The 21032-nt window shown below is 45.7% G+C and overlaps 1 protein-coding gene across 1 annotated transcript in view; it reads right to left on the minus strand.

The window, feature by feature from the left end:
• NUF2 (NUF2 component of NDC80 kinetochore complex) overlaps positions 1–21032 on the minus strand; it is a gene marked incomplete in the record, with an annotated part of 506946 nt that overhangs the window by 182865 nt on the left and 303049 nt on the right. Inside the window, 1 exon segment of the mRNA XM_044088667.1 lies at positions 9329–9504. Within this exon segment, the coding sequence (XP_043944602.1) occupies positions 9329–9504 (176 nt within the window).

A 21032-nucleotide genomic window follows, 5' to 3' on the forward strand; every position in this document is an offset into this window, starting at 1 on the left:
GTATAATTATATATTTTAAAGTCACGGTCAGAGTTATAAACAATCTCCCATGTGTGTTCAGATTTCTCCTCTCCATAAATTATCTGCACCTGTTCTGCCTGTTCCTCTTGTTTGTGTTGGTATTGTTGTTCTGACGTTGTGGCCAACCCCCCCTTCCATTCTGGGGTACTGGATAAGAGCAGTGGTTCAGTGCTCTGTTCTGAAAATTTCCTTCCTCCATTGTTTCATTTGCCTCATTATTCTGTATTAGATTCAAAGGAACTTCAAGTCATTATTCTGTATTGTTCTACTGTTTGCTAAACGTGCACTTCTCCTTGGTTCTGGTGTATTGTGTGTGTGGTTAGATTCATCATTACTTTCTACATGTCCACTATACGTGCACTTCTCCTTGGTTCTGGTGTATTGTGTGTATGGTTAGATTCATCATTACTTTCTACATGTTCGCCTGTCATATGTGCAAGTTCAACAGTCCCATTCCTATTTTGCAAGGAATTAGTTTGTGAAGATGGTTTAGGGTACGCTGAGCCTGTAGAGTAAGCTTGCCTGCCCCTCTACAGCTTCTTAACGTTCATAGCCTTAAGTTTGACCATATACTGGTCTATGCTTGAATATGTCCTCTCATATTCAAACCTGTATCGCTGAAAAGCTGCATCAGCCTTTATTAAAGTATCTAATTATGTAGCCTCCTTGACTAGGACTTCAGCATTCTTTTTATAATGGGTGCAAATCAAGTCCAATAACTCTAAACCATATTTGTTGAATAATTTTAACAAGTCTTTATGAAAATCAGACCCCTCTATCAGACCCGTGGGGTATTGCCAAATCCTCAGCCCTTTAGGTACAATACCCTAGCTAATACAATCTTTAAAGTAATTTATTTCTAACTGTAGTTTTTTGTACTTTACTAACTGGTTGTCAAATTGCTGCAATAATGAAGAAATATTGGCTTCCCCTCCAGCCGGTTGCTTCTGTTGGTCCTCGCTCTCATTGTTTAACCCCAGTGACGTAGATAACCAATGTTCCAAATTAGGAGCTCCAATAAGCCCCGAGGGTGTTCCGCCAATATTTATTAGTCTACTGTTGGTCCTCGCTTCGTTGGTAGGGCTTGTACCTCGCCCTGGTTGATTCAAGTTGTTGTTCATTGCTGCTGCTGAATAGGAAGGTTGGGCGGCTTCAGAGGAACTCATTCCATACCTAAAACTGCTCGGGTGAGCATTTTCCTGTGTAACCTACATTTTCGCCCTCTGAGATGCTGAAACAGATTACGATTTGTTGTCCCTTGTACTAATGCAATAAAGTTTAACCCCATTTATAATTTTATCGCAGTTGGCGTAAAAGATCTATACTCTTCTAATACTCATGTAGGAGTAGAATGGGTAAGCTATATGATGTGCAGTAAATGAGAACCTGAGGATGAAGTTTCTCTTATATGTGAACTCATAGACATAGTGCTAGCACAGAATTTCATAACTTTCAACAAGTATTACTTGCAGAAAGTTGGGGTAGCCATGGGGTCACCATGTGGTGCCAGCCTAGCGAACTTAGTAATGGCATATTGGGAGTGGCATTTTGTGAGAAACAATGAGGAGATTGCCAACTGGATTATCCATTATACTAGGTTCTTGGATGATATTTTTATGATTTATAATGGGGACAAAAAACAAGCTACATATACGATTACTTATTTTAACAATACAACCCAGTTTTTTACATTCACATTTACTTTCAGCACTGAATCAATAGCCTATTTGGACGTAAACCTCAGGAAAGACATCATTACCAACAGTTATTGTGCACAAATTTTCCGGAAGGAAACATATTCCAATACATTCCTTCACTTCCCTAGTTGCCATCCATTACATCAAAAACGTTCAGTAGTCAAGGGGCAATTAGTAAGAGCTGCTCGGATGGTGACCAGTGATGATGAATTTGTGTTGGAATGCAATAACCTGAGGAACATGTTTAGGGTAAGATTTGATCCAGAACAACTAATCAATTAATTGATTATAGAAGTCCAGGATAATAAGGCCAGTGGTTTTTACAAACCAATTTTGTGCATTAAGGGTACGATAGGAGGTAACAATGTGGGGGACATGAGTATGGTACCAAGGATGAGAGAATACAGTACTACAGCCCTCATTACTAGATATAGTGTCAATTCTCCAGCTTTATACTCCCTTATTAACAGAAATTGGTCATTAATTATGAATGACAATGTTCTCAGGCATAAATTCTGTGAAGCACCAAGAATAGTGTTCCAACGAGGGCAAAACCTGAAAAATATATTACAATGCAAGACAAAAGGTGTAAGGTGCACAAACTGGTATGGGGAAATGTAATATGTGTAACTTTTGCAAACACATGCAGGTTGGCCAATGCTTCACATTGAGGGAACAGAAATATGTGACCAAACATAAGTTTAACTGTCAGAGTACAGCAGTAGTTTATATGGCTCAGTGCCAACACTGTCCATCTTTCTGTATTTGAAAAACAGGCCGCAAATTAAGGGAAAGAGTATATGAGCATTTATATTATATTTCCAAAATGAAAAAAGAAAGTGCCCTAGCTAGACATGTTGAAGCATTTCCAGATCATACACTCAAATTTAGAGCTATTGACTGTGTGAATTCAAATAGAAGAGGTGGTCCCAATTCATTAATGTTGGAGAAACTTGAATTGAGGTGGCAGCTTCGTACAGATGCCTGCCATTTTCCAGGATTGAATGAAGTGTATTCTGTCCTGTGTATTCTTAAATTGAAAAATCTAGAGAGGTAGACTCATGAAAGGTGTGAGTGAGTCCATACCCTCTGGTCGTAAGGTGCTGTCATGTGGACAGAATGGGTCAGGATAAATTATTTTAATATTTTAATTTTCATCAGAATGAAGACATTAAAAATAAAATATACATGAAGTAAATAATGTTGATTATGACTTTTAGGCTAAATATTTTAGTAAGAGTATATTTAAGGCATTACTTGTAAAATATTGAAATAAATGTTATAGTTAATATGTGGATGTCATAGGGAAGGGTGTCTTTAAATGGAGGTGTGTGTTGTGTCACATGATTGATGCCTTTTTTATTTAAACTTTGCATATGTACATGTCTGATATCTGAAGAAGTCTCTCTATAACGAGAGATTAAAAACACTTAATAAAACTGACTTTATTTTTTACTTGTGGGTGACCAGTGGAGTGATGTCCAAGCTTTTTTATCCAACAAACATGGAGCGTTATGGTGAGTACATAACTTTGTTATGTTGCCCTATTACGCCTTCATTCTTACTGGATGGGACAGCGTCCCTAGCAGTATTTCCCTGGGTTGCTCACGGGAGTAAAACTTTGAGCACAGTGGAACCAAAGAAAGCCCTTTCCATGGAGGCCAAATCAACTTTGCAATGAGTAATAAACATATGGGGATGTGCACACATAGCAGTGGCACAAATACTGTCCATTGACTATCTGGCCAGTTAAGGAGAGGATGTTGCTAATGCTCTGGTCGAGTGGCCTCTAACTTTGAATGGTAAATTCCTGTTATTTGAGGGGTATATAAAGGTAATGCAATTTGAAAGCCAATTTGAAAGCGTAATTTTTGAAACTGGCATGCCCTTTTTTGCTTCACAGAAGGAAATGAACGGATTTGTTTTTTTTGAAATGTTTAGTTCTATGTAGCTAAAAATCTAAGTTGTCAATCCAATTGGTGAAGTGTGTACTCTGCCTTGTTGCTACGACTGGGGAAAAAAATACTGGGAGCTCTATAGATTGATTTAGATTGGTCTAGGAACAAACTTTTGGCACAAAGGATGGATCAATATGTAGAGATACTCTACCCTTATGGAAAATGAAATATAGTGGCTTGACTGATAGAGCTTGCAACTCCGAGACTTCTTGCAGATGTAATGGGTACTAGTAGAATAGTTTTCTAAGAAAGGAATTTGAGATCACAAGATGAGGGCTCGCAAGGAGGTAATGTAAGGTAAGTCAGGACAAAATTCAAATCCCATGGAGAGAGAGGTTCTTTTATGGGAGATCTCAATAAACAAGTGCCTTTTAAAAATGCTTTACACAATCTGTGTGACATCAGGTTAGGAGTATATTCACCAATGTGAAAATTAGATATTGCAGCTAGATGGACTTTAATTGCAGCAGCGGCAGAGCCTTGCTGAAAAAGTTCTGCAAGAAATTCCAAAATTGAGCTTATTGGGGCAGAGAAGGGATCAATATTTTTTGCTTGTGCCCAGTAGGAGAACCTCTTCCATTTACTAGCATATAACTTTCTGGTAGAAGCCTTGTGAGAGGATACCAAAAAGTGTTTTACTGCTGATGTGAAGTCTTGAAGCCTAAGTTTGGAAGTGGAGCAGCCATGCTGTCAAACTGAGGGTTTGAAGAGCAGGATGAAGAGTTCCTGACACGAGGGTTTCTCCTGTAGGTGAGGCCAGAGAAAGGGGAAGCAAATCTGACGGTGCCAGTATGGAACAATGAGAATCCGTCTGCTTCCCAAGGATTTTGCTTTCTTGATGACTTTGGGTATGAGAGGAAAGGGGGAAATGCATACAGAAGTCCTGAGGGCCAATCGTGAACAAGTGCGTCTCTCGGGGTCTCCCTTAGAGGGGGAATTAGGGGAAAGTAGCTGCTTTATTTGGTATTCATGGGTGTGGCAAAAAGATCACAGCAAGGCTTGTCCCATTTTCAGAAAATCTCCTCTGCTATGTTTTGATTCAGAGACCACTCATCAGGCATTAAAATTGCCCCGCTGAGCTTGTCCATTATCACATTAGATTTCCCTGGGATATGCATTGCTACTAGAAAGCATTGGGAAGAGATCGCCCATTGTCATACTCTCAGCGCCTCTCGCAAAGGGGGTTTGATCTGGTTCCTCCTTGTTTATGTACCAGACTAACGACATGTTGTCTGACTGGATTGCAATCATTCCTAGTGGATGAGAGGTTTGAAGTGCCTGCAGTGCTTGAAGCACAGCTCACATCTTTAGGACACTGATGTGCAGGTGGGCCTTGTGTTGGCTTGGACAGTCCTTCCCAGATAATGCCCCCCCTTACCTGGGAGTTGTCCGTGGTCACTGTAGCTGCCAGTTGTTGTGGCACAAAAGGTTGCGCGATGGTCACATGGTCGGACTGAAGCCACCATAGGAGATCTCTCTTGTAGGAGTCTGATTATGACTTGGTGAGATATGGGAAGTTCTTGTAATGACCACTGAGCAAAAAGGAGCTATTGAATATTTCTCATATGCATTTTGGCTAGGGGAACTAAGGTGATAGTTCCTAGGACTTTCAAAATTGTCTTTGCCTTTACTTTGTTCCTGGGTAGAAGGATGGCTATTTGTTGTCTGAGAACAGAAACCCTGTCTGGAGGAAGTCGTGCCATCAAGGAGACTGTGCCAAGATCTGCGCCTGTGAATGTAAAATGCTGACAGAGCAATAAAGCAGATTTTTGTAAATTGACTGTAATCCCTAATCGAGAACAAGTTTGAAGAGTAGTCTCTCTCGCCTGCTGAAGTAGATGCTTGGTGGTGGCAGTTAGGAGCCAGTCATCTAAATATGAAAACACTTGGAATCCCAGACGTCTCAAGTGAGCTATGACTACTGCCATGCATTTGGTGAACACTCTGGGGGTGGTAGTGAGATCAAAGGGCAGAGTTTGAAACTGATAATGACTGGCACCCAGCCGGAAGCTTAAGTGACTTCCTGATGCTCTGTCCATTTATGTGGTAGTACGCATCTTGGAGGTCTATTGAGAACATCCAATAGTCTTTCCCTAAAAAGGGAAGAATTGATTGCAGTGTCACCATTCGTAACTTGGATTTCTTTACAGATTCATTTAATTTGCAGAGATCCAAATTGGGTCTCAAGTCCCCTGTTCTTTTTGGCACTAAAAATAATCTTGAATAAGTTCCAAATCCTATTTGGTCTGTAGGGACTTTTTGGATGACTCTTTTGTCTAGCAACTTTTGAATTTCTACAGTTGCTTGTTCCCTCTGACTGGGTAGAACATCCAGGATTGTTCTGATCTGTGGGGCAGGATGGTAAGAGAGAATGGAATAGCCTCTAGATATTATACTTTGTACCCACTTGTCTCTTGTGATATCTCAAACCAGGCTTCTGGGTACAAAGATACGCCATCCCCCAACTGCCTCCAGAGTACAGCAGATGGGCCTCCTTTCAGGAGTGCTGGTAGGGCTGACCGTGAAAGGAATCACGGTCACCCTGGTTTTGCGGACACCCTCTGCCTCTAGTACGTCTACCATTATTGCCTCCCTCTCTGCTCCTGGGGAAGGGTTCACCTCGAGCATCTTGAAAAGCTCTCTGTGATCTTTTGAACCACATTTTCCCACTCTTCTGACTTTTAGGGTAAGATCGTGAAGGTCGGAAAAATGTACTCCCAACGGCAGAGAGAGTTTTCCTTCCCTGCTTGCATCTGGTTAAGTGTGTCCTTGACTTTAGGTCCAAAAAGTGAGAAACCATCAAAAGGGGCGCTGGTAATGGTAGATTTGAAAGGCTCCGCAAAGTTAAACAAGTGCATCCAGGAGTGCCTCCTCAGGGAAACTCCTGAACCTGATGTCCTGCTTGCTCCATCTGCTGCATAGGATATTAGTCTTATGGAGGAGTTAACGATGGAATTTAAGGTAGATAGCTGAGAGGTGACCTTTTTTGACAGCCCCACAGCCAATGAACCTTGAAGAGCATCTCCTCTTTCAGGAGATCTCTTTGTAGTCTCGTAAAGTGTGTAAGGTCGTAAAGTGTGTAAGGTAGTTCAGCAATCTAAGGGTAAAAGTCGCTGATAAAAAAACATGCTTCACGTATCTGTCCACTGACCAGAAGTCCTTGTTTGGTGGATGGACAGATGATGTTTCAGAAAGTTCCTTCTTGGTGGCTGCTGCCACCACCATAGCATCTACAAGAACATCTTTCATGAGAAATTATTTTTCCAAAGGTGCTGAAAAGAACTTATTTGGCCTCCGAGGGACTAGTTCCACAGTGTCTGGTGACTTCCACACCTTTCAACTAACCAACTCCAATAGCTTGTCGAAAGGCAGAGACATTCAGAAGGCTGAAAGTTGAGATCCAAAAGCCTTCAGGTACACAGACTCCTCATCAGAAGGGTTGATGGACTTCCAGCCGCCTCTCTGTTTCAGGATATCTATGATATCTGCGAAGGAGATATCGTCAGAGAATGACTGTAGGGACCCTTCTGACTCCTAGAGATCGGTGTCAGAGGTGATGGGCTCGCCAGGGGAGTCTATATGCTTTTTCTTGCATGTTCTCTTTTGAGGAGCCTCCTCCGAAAGGTATTCTGGGGAGCTCTCGGAAGAGTAGGGTTTGCCCAATGGGGCTCCCTGAGGCTCTGAATCTCTGCTGTCCTGTGGATGGGGTGGTGCCGGGACAGACGCCGGTGCTTTGGAGGGAAGAATACCAGTATCCTTGTGTAGAGCTGTAGGAGGGGACAGCACACATCAGCTCAAACGCAGATCTCCCCCGGCTTTTGAGGACACCTCTGGTTCCGAGGGAACAGAGGAATCCCCGGCACCACAGAGATCAACTCCGAGGCTGATGTAGGAGTGAAGCTCAACCGAGCTGAAGCAAAAAGAGATAAACTCGGAACCGAAGAAACTCAGGTCTGAGATTCCCTCCCCCCAGAGCCAACCAGAGAACTTCAGCTCCTAGACACCCCAGACGGCACAGAGAGTGTCGGAGCAGGGACCGGTTCCAAAATCTCCTGAAGGGGTCTCAATACCAAAGACTCTACACCAAGAGGTACGTGGCATTCTGGCTCTGAAGGTCCAAACTTGGCTCGGAGGAGGAATCGTCATGGATGTTAACAGCCTTAGATGGCTCCGGAACCGGCTTGGTCAGAGCCAAAAACAATTTAGCCAGCGCTGGTGACTTCAAAAGTCTGCCCACCACCCTGTCCGTATTATTGCCCAATAAGCTCCTAGAGGACCTGGAGAAGAGGGTTGGTGAGCGAGATCTCTCCAATAAGGGAGATCTCAAGGTAGGGGAGACAGGTAACAGATCAGGGGACCGGCTCTGAAAAGTAGTCTCAGCTCCGAAGGCCGTGGAGCCGAAGGACTCGATTTCTCGAAATCTATGATCTCTCTTGGTTCTGAAGGCTGTGGAGCTGAGGAGGTCGATGCATCAGAAGTCTTCGCCAGTTTTTGTGGTGGTTCTAAATGAGCTGAAGAAGCAGGAGATGGTCGTTTTGTAGTCTCATCACTTTTAGAGGAAGGGGACCTGCTTGAAAAAGTGCTCTGTAGAGCCTCATCAAAGGAAGGTTTCAAGAACCCTTTGAGAATCAGCTTGTTCTTTCTTTCCTGCAAGACATGAAAGGTTAAAGAATGACCGAATGTACAAGTCTCTTGGAGGTGAATGGCCCCCAAGCAATAAACACAAATGTTATGTCCATCAGTGATGGACATCTTCTGAGAACATTTCTGACACTTTTTAAAACCTGAAGGCTCAGGCTCCTTTTCTCTAGTTTTCTTTGACATATTAAGAAGGAAACAGAATTTGTACAACAAAAAGTAAAGCCTAAATACACCTCTATAAAAAGCTAACACACGCAAAAAATTTAAACGTTTAGATAAAACTATAACACAGCGCATCCAATAAGAAAAGAACAAGGTAAAAAGCTCTGCCCTCTAAGTTAAACGGGCACTAGGCCCTCTAACTGAAACAGACAGAGCTATAAACGAGGAAGACACAGAACAGGTAATTAGCTTTCTGAATAAAACAGAGAAATGGAATACACACTAACTTATTCTACTGTAACTCCTAACTACACCACTACAAAAAGGTGGGAAATATAGAATAAAAGGCCTTGCAACTAACGATGGCCAACAAACAACCACACAATAGCAAAGATTAAACATCACTCGGAACAACAGCACACTGAAAACTATGTAACAACCACTATTTAAACTACTAATAAGTAATATTACTGCTAAATTAATGGAAAAAATATACGTTTTTAAAGAACTTAGCCATAGCCAAGGAGAGAGCACCCAAACTCGTAAAGTGGCAAATGAGATCTGGGGAATTACACCACTGCATGATGGGATACCTATTCTGCCACGAGCCAAGTCAGAGACTGAGTTAATGTAGTTGGCCAAGTCGGTGCTGAGGATCGGCTCCGAATCCATCCAGTAAGAATGAAGGCAAGATAGGACAACATAACATTCAGACGTTTTTATAAGACTATTGAGACTAGTTTTCATCTTGCAGTGCTAAGAGATCAGTTTTCATCTTATTAATGCTAACAAAGAAATACATTCAAATGTTTTCTTAGTAACTTGAAAAAACTGAAGCAAATGTCATACTCTAGTATCTTCTGAGCATCTTGTTCATATGCTTGCTTCTTCTGCTCCTTTTTTGTCAAAAACTGTCTCAGTTTTTCCTTTCTACTTGCAAAAACTCTTTTTAGTTGTTCTTCTTGTCGTTCTGATGTCTTTAATTTTTTCTGAAGGCTTTCTATTTCTTCTTTTAAGTTCTGATCCTATAAGGTGCAGGATACAACAAGAAACAAAAATTTCAGTTTAAGTTACGCACAGCATTCCTTTAGTAAATACTAGTCCATCAGTACAGCGAATGTGTTACCACTTGTTTTGAAGGGAACTAGCTGGAGGTGGTTTAAGGCATCAAGCTGTACAGAACATGCTTTCATACTCTTGCTTAATAACACGCTAACAGCCAAATGAAACAGACATTTTAGGGAATTCAATGCAGGTAAGTGATGCACTCTATATACAATGAATGTGCTCCTGCCATTTTGTTCATGCCCCATCAACAGTCCCACCCCAAGTGCAAGGATATCAGTAAAGAAATTGCCCACAGTCAATCTGTCAGTGTTTTTCCCCAAACAGTGATAAGGCTAGAGGCCCTGGTCTCCACCATGGGCTATAGTCCAAGTTTAGAATATTTTCTGAGGTATGCAAGCCAGCAGAAAATGTTCAGTCCCCACCAATCCCAATGGACTGCAAACATTTTCCTAACGATTTGGCAATAATGACCACACTACATAATCAGCTTAGGCTCTTAGACCTTGCTCAAAGAAGCAGTGAATATGGTGATGCCAATAAAGTTGAATTACTGAGGGAACAGAATGCAAGTACAAGATCAAAGTAGATACAATACTGAAATTTCAAATACAGTCTGAAACAATATGAAAAGGCATTTAAAAACAATGAAAGACTACTTAACTCAGTAATTACCTGTGATGTTTAATAGCATTAGTCTACTCTAGGGATCAGAACAAAAAGAATATGGCCATTACTTTACAATACTGTTACATGAGTGCTCAAACAAAGGGCTGCATAACTACTAGAATTTCTTCAGAATGGTATTCCACACTATACCACTATCATCTAACTGGGGTACAAGCCCCAAGGTGCCAGAATAGCTAGGTACTCTGCTATATATCAGGTACACACACAAGGCAAACTCAGTTTCTGAAAGCTGAAGCTTTGCAATTATCCATCCAAAACACAGACTTATTTACCTCAGAAAGGAACAAACAGTGAGCAGTCTAATATAGTCACGGTCCCAGTTATGAAATACAACTCTGATTATCTCTTAAAAAAGCTTTTGTTCAGATGCAGAGACGTGGCTTCTTTGACAGCAGCACAAGGAAATTAAAATACCTCAGCCAATATTTCACTGTTTTTCTGTATAATGCCTTCCTCCAGGGGTCTATATCATATGTTTGAAGACTTAAAATGTCGACTCACCTTTAGTCGACACAAATTTCGAAGCTGCAGTTCATCAAACAGCCAAATCATCGATTTCTTTCCAAGGGAAAGAAACTGGTTGGCCGTTCCATTACATCTGCCCTTTCCCTGACGGTTACATCTGCCCTTTCCCTGACGGCAGTGTTATCTCGGAGTTAGAATATTTAGTTAGGGGTATGGGAGGACACAGCCCCCCACGTTTGGGGGTGTGGGGCAAAGCTCCCCAATTAAAAGTGTTTATTTTTTTGTGGTGTTCATTGTTGGCCTACCGATTTCTTTCCCTTGGAAAGAAATTTATTTGGCCGTTCAATGAACTAAAGGTGAGTCGACGTTTTGAGTCTTCGATTATATAATACAGACCCTTCCTCCAGTCCATGCCTTCACCTAACAAAGTAAAGCTCAAAATGTAAATCAACTCAAAGCCCACACTACAGTCATTTTATTTTCAAGTAAAGCATCCCATAATCAAATACAAACAGACCTCTCAATTCTCCCTGGTTTTGACTCAAATTTTAGCAGTCGCTCTTAATCTCTCCTAAAAATTTGGTGACATTTGGGGAAAAGGTGGTCAATTATACTTAAATAATGACAATAAAAGTTTTACCCTTTTACTTCAAAAATGAATATTAATTTACATTTTTATGTTCTGACAGTGTCTCAGGTTAACCGTACTAATATTTTAAAAGTGTCCCTGACCGTCTCCGATTACTTCTAGATTTGCCCCTGATTGGTTGAGAACTATGCATACAAAATATTAGGAAAATAAATGAAAGTTAGGTACTTGTGATAAGAAGTTATGTACTCACCATAACTTTCCATCTGAATAGGTATCTTCATTTGTCTGCAACCTTTGGGATACGGATCCGAGCCGGCAACTTTTACCACAGCATAGATCCGAGCTCCTAGCTCCTCCCTTTACCCATAATCCCCTGCCAACCTTGACTGACCTCAGATCAAGTTTGCCCGATATAACCATTGATATTGTGCAAGGGGCTTATCCAAGACAGATCCTACAGGTCAGGGGGAAGGGGGGGGGGGGATGGTTGCAGACAAATGAAGATACCTACTCAGATGGAACGTTATGGTGAGTACATAACTTCTTAATCTGAAGTAGGAACTTCATTTGTCAGAAACCTTTGGGACAGAGTCCCCAGCTACCTGAATCCTGTGTGGCCTTTATGGAAGAATATTCTGGAGCACTGCAGAGCCAAAGGATGCCCTACCTCTGGAGACAACATCCAGTCTGTAATGGCTGATAAAGGTATGAGATGAGGCCCAAGTGGCTGCGGAACAAATATCATCCAAGGGAACCCTAGATTTAAAAGCCGCCGAAGTAGCGACGGCCCTAGTAGAATGAGCTCGGACTCCCTGAGGTGCAGGCCTTCCCAAACTCTGATACGCTAAGAGGATACAACTAGCTATCCACCATGATAATGTAACTTTAGAAATTGACTTGCTTAAACTTGTTATGGCAAAGGAGACAAACAACTGGTCAGATTGCCTATGATCAGCAGTTCAATGAATATAAAAGCGTAATTGTCTGTGCACATCCAAGGAATGCAGTTTGTACTCTCCTTTGTTCTGGTAATTGGGAAAGAACACGGGAAGATTAACAGATTGATTAATATTAGCTTCCGAAGATACCTTAGGCAGAAAGGACGAATTGATGCGGAGGTAAACTATCTTGATGGAAGGCTAAATACGGTGGTTTAACACAGAGCCTGAAGCTCAGAGACCCTTTTAGCTGAAGTAATGGCCACCAAGAAGGCAGTCTTCCAAGAGAGGTATTTAAGATCAACCGTAGCCGCCAGCTCGAAAGGGGGGCTAGTCAAGGCTTGGAGAACCAAAGACAAATCCCATGGGGGTACTACCTCCCTGACTGGAGGTCTGAGAAGGAAGGTACCCTTGAGGAAAGATTTACAAAGCTTGGAAGTAATTAGAGGGCCCGATTCATGCCCTACATGACAATGCTACTTGTACCTTGACTGTAGAGCAGCTAGCCCCTTGATGAAAAAGGGTAGTTAGAAAATCCAAAACTGATGTAAGAGGCGCCGTGAAAGGATCCAAGTGATGGTGCTCTGCCCAGATGGAGAAACGTTTCCACTTACTTCGATAGACTCTTCTGGTGGAAGGTTTATGTGCTGCTACTAGGATGGCTTTGACTGGTGAGGAGATTCCGGGAGTCCTCATCAGGAGTGGAACTGGAGCAACCAAGTAGTCAGCTTGAGGGCCGGAAGACCCAGAGGGTGAGTAATGAGATCCGGGAGTGGATCCAGAATCCATGGTGGATGAATCAGGTGAGACCACAGGTACGGGAACCATGTTTGACGAGGCCAAAATGGGGCAATGAGGATCATTTTGCCCTCCAGCCGACTGGCTTTCTGTAAGAGTTTCAGCATCATAGGCAATGGAGGGTAAGCGTAAAGGAGACCAGGAGGCCAAGCATGATTAGAGAGTCTCTCTGGGACTCCTCCTGAGGGGGGATTAGAGCGAAGTAACGGTTGCATTTGGTATTTGAAGGACAGGCAAAAAGATCGCAACAGGGTTGCCCCCATTGGGCAAATATTTGTTTCGCTACTAGAGGATTGAGGGACCATTTGTACGGGGTCAGAATTGAACGATTGAGCCTGTCTGCTAGGATGTTGGACCGTCCCGGAATGTGCGTTGCAATGAGAAAGCGGTTGGTGGCTATCGCCCATTCCCACACTCTCATGGCCTCGCGACAAAGAGGATAAGACCTGGTTCCCCCTGTTTGTTGATGTAACAGACAACCAACATGTTGTCCGTTTGTACTGCAGTCGTCCCAATCGGAAGAAGGCTGTGAAGTGTCTGCAATGTCAAAAGCACCGCCCTCATCTATAGGACATTGATATGCAAAGAGGTCTCCGTGTCGTTCCACGTGCCTTGGACTGTTCTGTCTGAATAGCCCCCCCCACCCCAGACGAGAGGCGTCCGTGGTCACTGTGGCGACGGGGGAAGGCATCGAGAATGGTCATCCCATGTGGAGACTTGGGGACTGAAGCCACCACATGAGTGACACTCTGCAAGCCCTGCTTAGGGGAATAGGATGGGACAGGGGGTTGCGAGACAGGGACCATTGTACCTGGAGGGTCCACTGCAGGACCCTCATATTTAGACGGGCTAGGGGCAGCAGAGGAATAGCTGCCGCCATGGACCCTAGAGCCCTCAGGATCAATTCTGCCGGTGGAGCAGGAAGTCTGAGAATGGCCTGGACATGCAACCTCAGGTTCTGAAGCCGATCGGGAGTCAGGAAGTCAAGCATTATTCTGGAATCCAATTTCGCCCCTATGAAATCTATTACCTGTGTAGGGACCAGGGAGGATTTGGCCATGTTGACAGTCAACCCTAGACGTGGAGCAAGGTTGAGGAAATAATCCCTGCCTGAACAGAGCAGATGCCTTGTTGGGACGATGAGGAGCCAGTCGTCGAGGTACGGAAAGACCTGAATTCCCTGAAGCCTCAGGTGGGCTGCTATAACCGCCAAGACTTTGAACACCCTGGGGACTGAGGTGAGACCGAAGGGAAGGGCCCTGAACTGAAAGTGACTGGCTCCCAGGCGGAAGTGGAGGAACCTCCTGGAGCGTCTGTCCACCAGAATGTGGTAGTACGCATCCTTGAGGTCTATCGAGCACATCCAGTCGTTCTCCCGTAATAGGGGGAGAATAGATTGTAGAGTGACCATTCGGAACTTTTCTTTGGGTACTGCCAGGTTCAGGGGAGAGACAGATCGAGAATGGATCTCAAGTCCCCTGTCTTTTTTGGCACCAGAAAGAACCTGGAGTAAAACTCCGATCCGAACTGATCTGGGGGAACGGGTTGGATGGCTCTTTTTTGCAAAAGCTGCTGAATTTCTGTAGCAGCTGCCTCCCTTTGATTGGGTGGTACGTCGGGGAGGCTTTTGGTTTTGGGGGTTACAATAAAGGGAATTTGGTAACCTCTGGAAATATGAAGCACCCAGTGATCTGTTGTTATGGACACCCACATTGCTAGGTGCTTCGAAAGACGCCCCCCGACTGCCTCCAGAGTGGAGCAGCCGGGCAACCCCTCAGGGGTTCTGCGTGGGCCTCTCAGAGAAAGGTTCTCTGGACCCAAAATTTCTGGGACCCCTTCTGCCTCTTGGGCTGCGTCCTCCCTGTCCTCCTCTGTCACGAGAGGACTGGTTGTCCGGAGCAGACTGGAACTGATGCGATTTTCGGAGCCACATCTTCTTCCGACCCTTTTGGTTCTTGAAAAAAGACCTCTGGGGAGCAGAGAAGCGGACTCAGACGGCAGAAAACGTCTTCCCGTCTTTCTCGCTCTGGACTAAAGTGTTGCGAACGGTTTTGCCAAACAGTGCAGAACCATAAAAGGGGGCATTTGCGAATGACGCCTTAAAGGGTTCCGAGAAGTCACAATGTCGGAGCCAGGCCTGGCGCCTAATTACCAGGCCGGCTCCGCCAGCTCTAGCGGCTCCTTCAGTGGCGTGAGACAAGAGCCGCATAGAGGTGTTGGAAACTGAACGTAGAGTAGACATTCGGGAGGAGTACAGTTGCTTGTCTCCTTCAGACATGGACTCTGGGGGGGGATGCAGCGTATTCTTTTATTGGATCTCACTGAATCCGGATGACGTGTGCCATATAGTTCAGCGCTCTCATGGAGAAGGTTGCTGAACTAAAGACCCGCTTCCCAAGGCGGTCCATCGCTCGAGAGTCCTTACTCGGCGGGTGGACCGCAGAGCTCTCCTGAGCCAACTCTCTCTTGGTGGCCGCCGCCACCAACATGGCATCCACGGGAGGACCTCTGCTCCAGTGGGTTCTTTCAGCAGGGGGACTCAGGATTCTATCCGGGCGCTTGGGGACTGGCTCTACAGTGTCCGGCTCCTTCCAAGCCCTGGTGGAAATAAGGTCCACCAGGGGGTCGGGGGGAGGGGACACCCAAGAGGTAGATGGCCCTGCTTCAAACGCCTCAGGAATACTGACTCATCGGAGGAAGCCTTGGGGGCAGACCACCCACCCCTAATCCTGAGCATTTCCATGATGTCTCCAAAGGAGACATCCTCGGGGGGTGACCTTGGGGAGCCTTCCCCTTCATCTAAGTCCGTATCTTCCGTAAGGGACTCTGGGGAGTCCACGTGCCTCCTCTTACACTTGGCTTTGTGAGGGACCTCCTCGGGGGGGGGGGGGGCTGTCCGAGGAAGACTCACCAGCAATATCACGTTCTAAAGGAACACCCAGAGACGCTGAAGCAGGCTGTCCCGAAGGCCGGGTGATAGGAGCCCGGACCAGCTGAGAGGGAGTGCAGGGGGGAGCCGAAGCCAGGACCGGAGGTCCGGATGCACTCAACAGTGCCCTCTCCACCACCGCGAAAGCCGAGGGGGAGCCACTCTCGATAGGCTCCGAGAGTCGACTCCCACTCGGATCCGAAGCGTGGACCAGATCCGGGGCCGAGACCCTCTGATCCGAAGGACCCGTGTGCTCCGAAGGACCCGTGTGCTCCGACCGGGACAGAGCCGAAGTCACACAAAGTCCCTTGGATCCAAAGCTCAGCCCACTGCTCCGGGAGGTCTGATCCGACAAACTCGAGGGACCAGTCGGAGCCAAAGTAACCAGTACTGTCAGCTCCGAGCCAACCCCGGATCAGACGCGGCTCGGCTCCGAATGCTCCGAACCCGGGAAGCAGGATGGAGAAGGAGCAATTGGAGCAAAAAATGGGGTCGAGCTCCCCCCCCCCCCGGAGGGGGGGAGGCAAGAGCACTCCCATCTGCAGCTGGGCCTGGATGAACCTCCTCATCATCCGGTCCATGTCTGCATCTGACATACTGAAGGTGGACCTCGACGAGGCCACCGAGGCAGACCTAGAGTGTCGCAATGGGGACCGGGTCCCCTCTTCCCCGGGTCCCGGTGAAAAACAAGGAGACCGGAGCAGAGGAGGAGGTGATCCAGGAACCCTGGATGGAGAAGCCCGCTTGGCAGGCGGGGCAGAGGAAGAGCCCTCGGCCCGCCGCTTATGGTGCTTCTCCTTCCTTTTGTTTTTTCTGGCCTCCCTCTCCTCCGGAGCCGAAACGGGATGTTGAGTCCCGACCGGAGGGAGACAGGGGTGCTACCACCGAGGGCTGGGTAGCGGCCACAGAAGAACCGGAGCAGAGTCCGGGGGCAAAAGGGGCTGCCAGGATCAGCTTCAACCTCCAGTCCTTAAGTGCCCTGGGGTTGAACGCTGCACAAACCGCGCATCCCGAAGAGAGGTGTTCAACCCCAAGGCACCTAACGCACCGGGTGTGGCCATCTGCCGGTGAAAGCTTATGGCCACACTTGGTGCATTTTGAAAATATGGCTTTAGGGGCCTCCAACATGGTGTACAGAAAACACACTCACTAGGCCCCTACACACACCACAAACGCGCACTACGAACCAGCGAGGGTAGGGAGGAAAAAAATTTACACAAAAGATATAAAAGAGGGAACCTGAACAGTTGTACACACTCACACAAGAGAAAGTAATAAAAAAGGCAAAGTTTTTCTCACAAAATTCACTGAACTACCAGGAGCTCGAAATCCAGCTTGTAGGCTTGAAGCACGGCAAACTAGATCTGAGGTCAGTCAGGGTTGTTGGCAGGGGATTATGGGTAAAGGGAGGAGCTAGGAGCTCGGATCTATGCTGTGGTAAAAGTTGCCGGCTCGGATCCGAAATCGGATCCGTATCCCAAAGGTTGCTGACAAATGAAGTTCCTACTTCAGATCAAGAAGTTATGTACTCACCATAACGTTCGATGTATGTGGTCCATCTCGCCTCACATTCTTATTCACGGGTTCAGAGCAGAGTATCGGCTCTGACTCGGCCAACTTTTTATTTTCTAGCACGAAGTCTCTAATTGGCTGGGCTCAACAGGTATCCCATGTTGCACTGCTCCATAGCCCCAGATTTAGTTTGCAGCAATCCACAGTCACACCTCATGCACAACCACAATCCAGAAAGGTAGAACACTATCCAGGGTAGTAAAGAAAAAACAACTAATACTGAAGGGTACTCAAGACCAATTATCGCCTCCAGATCCTCCAGGAAGGGGGCAGGTGGGAGGGTACGTAAGAATGTGAAGCGAGATGGACCACATACATCGAACGTTATGGTGAGTACATAACTTCTTGATGTTATGAGGTCCAATCTCGCCTACATTCTTACTCATGGGACAGCGTCCCCAGCACCTCTATCCTGGGAGGCTCAAAGGAAGATACTCCGGAGAACTGTTGAACCAAAAGAAGCCTGGCCCCTAGAAGCCACATCTATAGTTTGTAATGAGTAATAAAGGTGTGTGGAGAAGCCCACGTGGCCGCAGCACAAATATCATCCAAAGATAGCCTGGCATGGTAAGCCATCGAAGCGGAAATAGCCCTGGCAGAGTGAGCCTTGACGGGGAACGGTAGATTTCTGCCTGCTGACGAATAGATAAAGAAAATACAATCTGAAATCCATCTGGAAATTGTAATCTTAGAAATAGGGGAACCTGCTCTACTTTCTGAAAAGGACACAAACAGTTGGTCGGACTTCCGGAGTTGTTTTGTCCCATGGAAGTAGAATAGTAATTGCCTGTGTACGTCCAACTGATGAAATTTAAACTCTGCCTTATTGGAAAATTGAGGGAAGAAAACTGGCAACTCAAAAGACTGATTGAGATTAACAGCAGATGTTACTTTAGGAAAGAAGGAGGGATTAGGTCTCAGGGAAACCCTGTCCTTATGAAAGATTAAATATGGGGATTTGATGGAAAGAGCTTGAATCTCTGACACCCGTCTGGCTGATATAATGGCTATTAAAAAGGCAGTCTTACAAGACAGAAACATTAATTCACAGGTGGCAGCCAGTTCAAAAGGTGGGGAAGTCAGGGCTTGCAAAACAAAGTTTAAATCCCATGGCATGATAGGTTTTGACACAGGAGGCCAGAGTAACAAGGTGCCTTTCAAAATGGCCTTACAGAGTTTATAGGCCATAAGAGAGGGCTCGTAAGAGGTATGAAAATAAGAAATTATGTACTCACCATAACGTTCCATCTGAGTAGGCATCTTCATTTGTCTGCAACCTTTGGGATACGGATCTGATCTCGGATCAGAGCCGGCAACTTTTACCACAGCACAGATCCGAGCTCCTAGCTTCACCCTTTACCCATAATCCCCTGTCAACCCTGACTGACCTCAAATCAAGTTTGCCCGATATAACCACTGTCACTGTGCCCCGGAAGGGGCTTATCTAATACAGATCCTATAGGTCAGGGGGAAGGAGGGGGGGATGGTTGAAGACAAATGATGATACCTACTCAGATGGAACGTTATGGTGAGTACATAACTTCTTAATCTTAAGTAGGCACTTCATTTGTTAGCAACCTTTGGGACAGAGTCCCCAGCTACCTGAATCTTGGGTGGCCTTTATGGAAGGATATTCCGGAGCACTGCAGAGCCAAAGGACGCCCTACCTCTGGAGACAACATCCAGTTTGTAATGGCTGATAAAGGTATGAGATGAAGCCCAAGTGGCTGCGGAACAAATATCATCCAAGGGAACCCTAGATCTAAACGCAGCCGATGTAGCAACGGCTCTAGTAGAATGAGCGCGGACTCCCTGAGGTGCAGGCTTTCCCGAACTGTGATATGCCAAGAGGGTACAATTAGCTATCCATTGTGATAGAGTAACTTTAGAAACTGACTTGCCTAAATTGGTTTTTGCAAAGGAGACAAACTGGTCGGATTGTCTATGACCAGCAGTTCGATTAATATAAAAATGCAATTGTCTGTGCACGTCCAAAGAATGCAGTTGATACTCTCCTTTGTTCTGATAGTTGAGGAAGAACACAGGAAGATTAATAGATTGATTAATGTTCGCTTCCGAAGATACCTTAGGTAGAAAGGACGGATTGATCCTGAGGTAAACTCTATCCTGATGGAAGGCCAAATATGGTGGTTTGACACAGAGAGCCTGAAGTTCAGAGACTCTTTTAGCTGAAGTAATGGCCACCAGAAAAGCCGTCTTCCAAGAGAGGTATTTAAGATCAACCGTGGCCGCCGGCTCGAAAGGGGGCTTTGTCAAGGCCTGTAGAACCAAAGATACATCCCATGGGGGTACTACCTCCCGGACAGGAGGTCTAAGGAGAAAGGTACCCCTGAGAAAAGCTTTACAGAGCTTGGAGGTAATAAGAGGGCCCGACTCATGCCCTACATGATAGTGCGAAATCGCTGCTAGTTGTACCTTGACTGTAGAGCAGCTAGCCCCCTGATGAAAGAGTGTAGTTAGGAAATCCAAAACTGAAGTTAAAGGCGCCGTAAAAGGATCTAAGTGACGGTACTCAGCCCAGATGGAGAAACGTTTCCAATTACTCAGATAGACCCTTCTGATGGATGGCTTGTGAGCTGCTACTAGAATAGCTTTGACTGTTGAGGAGATTCCGGGAGTCCTTATCAGGAGTGGAACTGGAGCAACCAAGCAGTCAGCTTGAGGTTGACCAGGTTGGGGGTCAGAAGACCCTGCAGGTGAGTAATGAGATCCGGAAGGGGATCCAGAATCCAGGGCGGATGAATCAGGTGAGACTATAGGTACGGGAACCACGTCTGATGAAGCCAGAATGGGGCAATGAGGATTATCTTGCTCCCCAACCGACTGGCTTTCTGTAAAAATTTTAGCATCAGGGGCAGTGGAGGGTAAGCGTAAAGAAGACCGGGAGGCCAAGCATGTACTAGAGAGTCTCTCGGGGACTCCCCCTGAGGGGGGATCAGAGCTAAGTAACTGTTGCATTTGGTATTTGAGGGAGAGGCAAAAAGATCGCCACAGGGTTGCCCCCATCAGGCAAACATCGCTCCGCTACTAGAGGATTGAGAGACCATTCGTATGGGGTCAGAATTGTACGATTGAGCCTGTCTAAGATGTTGGACCGTCCCGGAATGTGCGTTGCAGTGAGAAAGTGGTTGGTGGATATCGCCCATTCCCACACTCTCATGGCCTCGCGACAAAGAGGATAAGACCTGGTTCCCCCCCTGTAACTGACATGTTGTCCGTTTGTACCGCAATCGTCCCAATCAGAAGAAGGCTGTGAAGTGCCAGCAATGTCAAAAGCACCGCCCTCATCTCTAGGACATTGATATGTAAGGAGGTCTCTATGTCGTTCCACGTGCCTTGGACCGTTCTGCCTGAATAGTGCCCCCCCCACCCCAGGCGAAAGGCGTCCGTGGTCACTGTGGAGATGGGAGGAGGCATCGAGAATGGGTGTCCTGTGTGGAGGCTCGGGGACTGGAGCCACCACACGAGCGACCTTCTGCAAGC

Source organism: Protopterus annectens, chromosome 11.part0, assembly GCF_019279795.1.
Source record: "Protopterus annectens isolate FY-2018-M chromosome 11.part0, PAN1.0, whole genome shotgun sequence".
Lineage (NCBI taxonomy): Eukaryota > Metazoa > Chordata > Ceratodontiformes > Protopteridae > Protopterus > Protopterus annectens.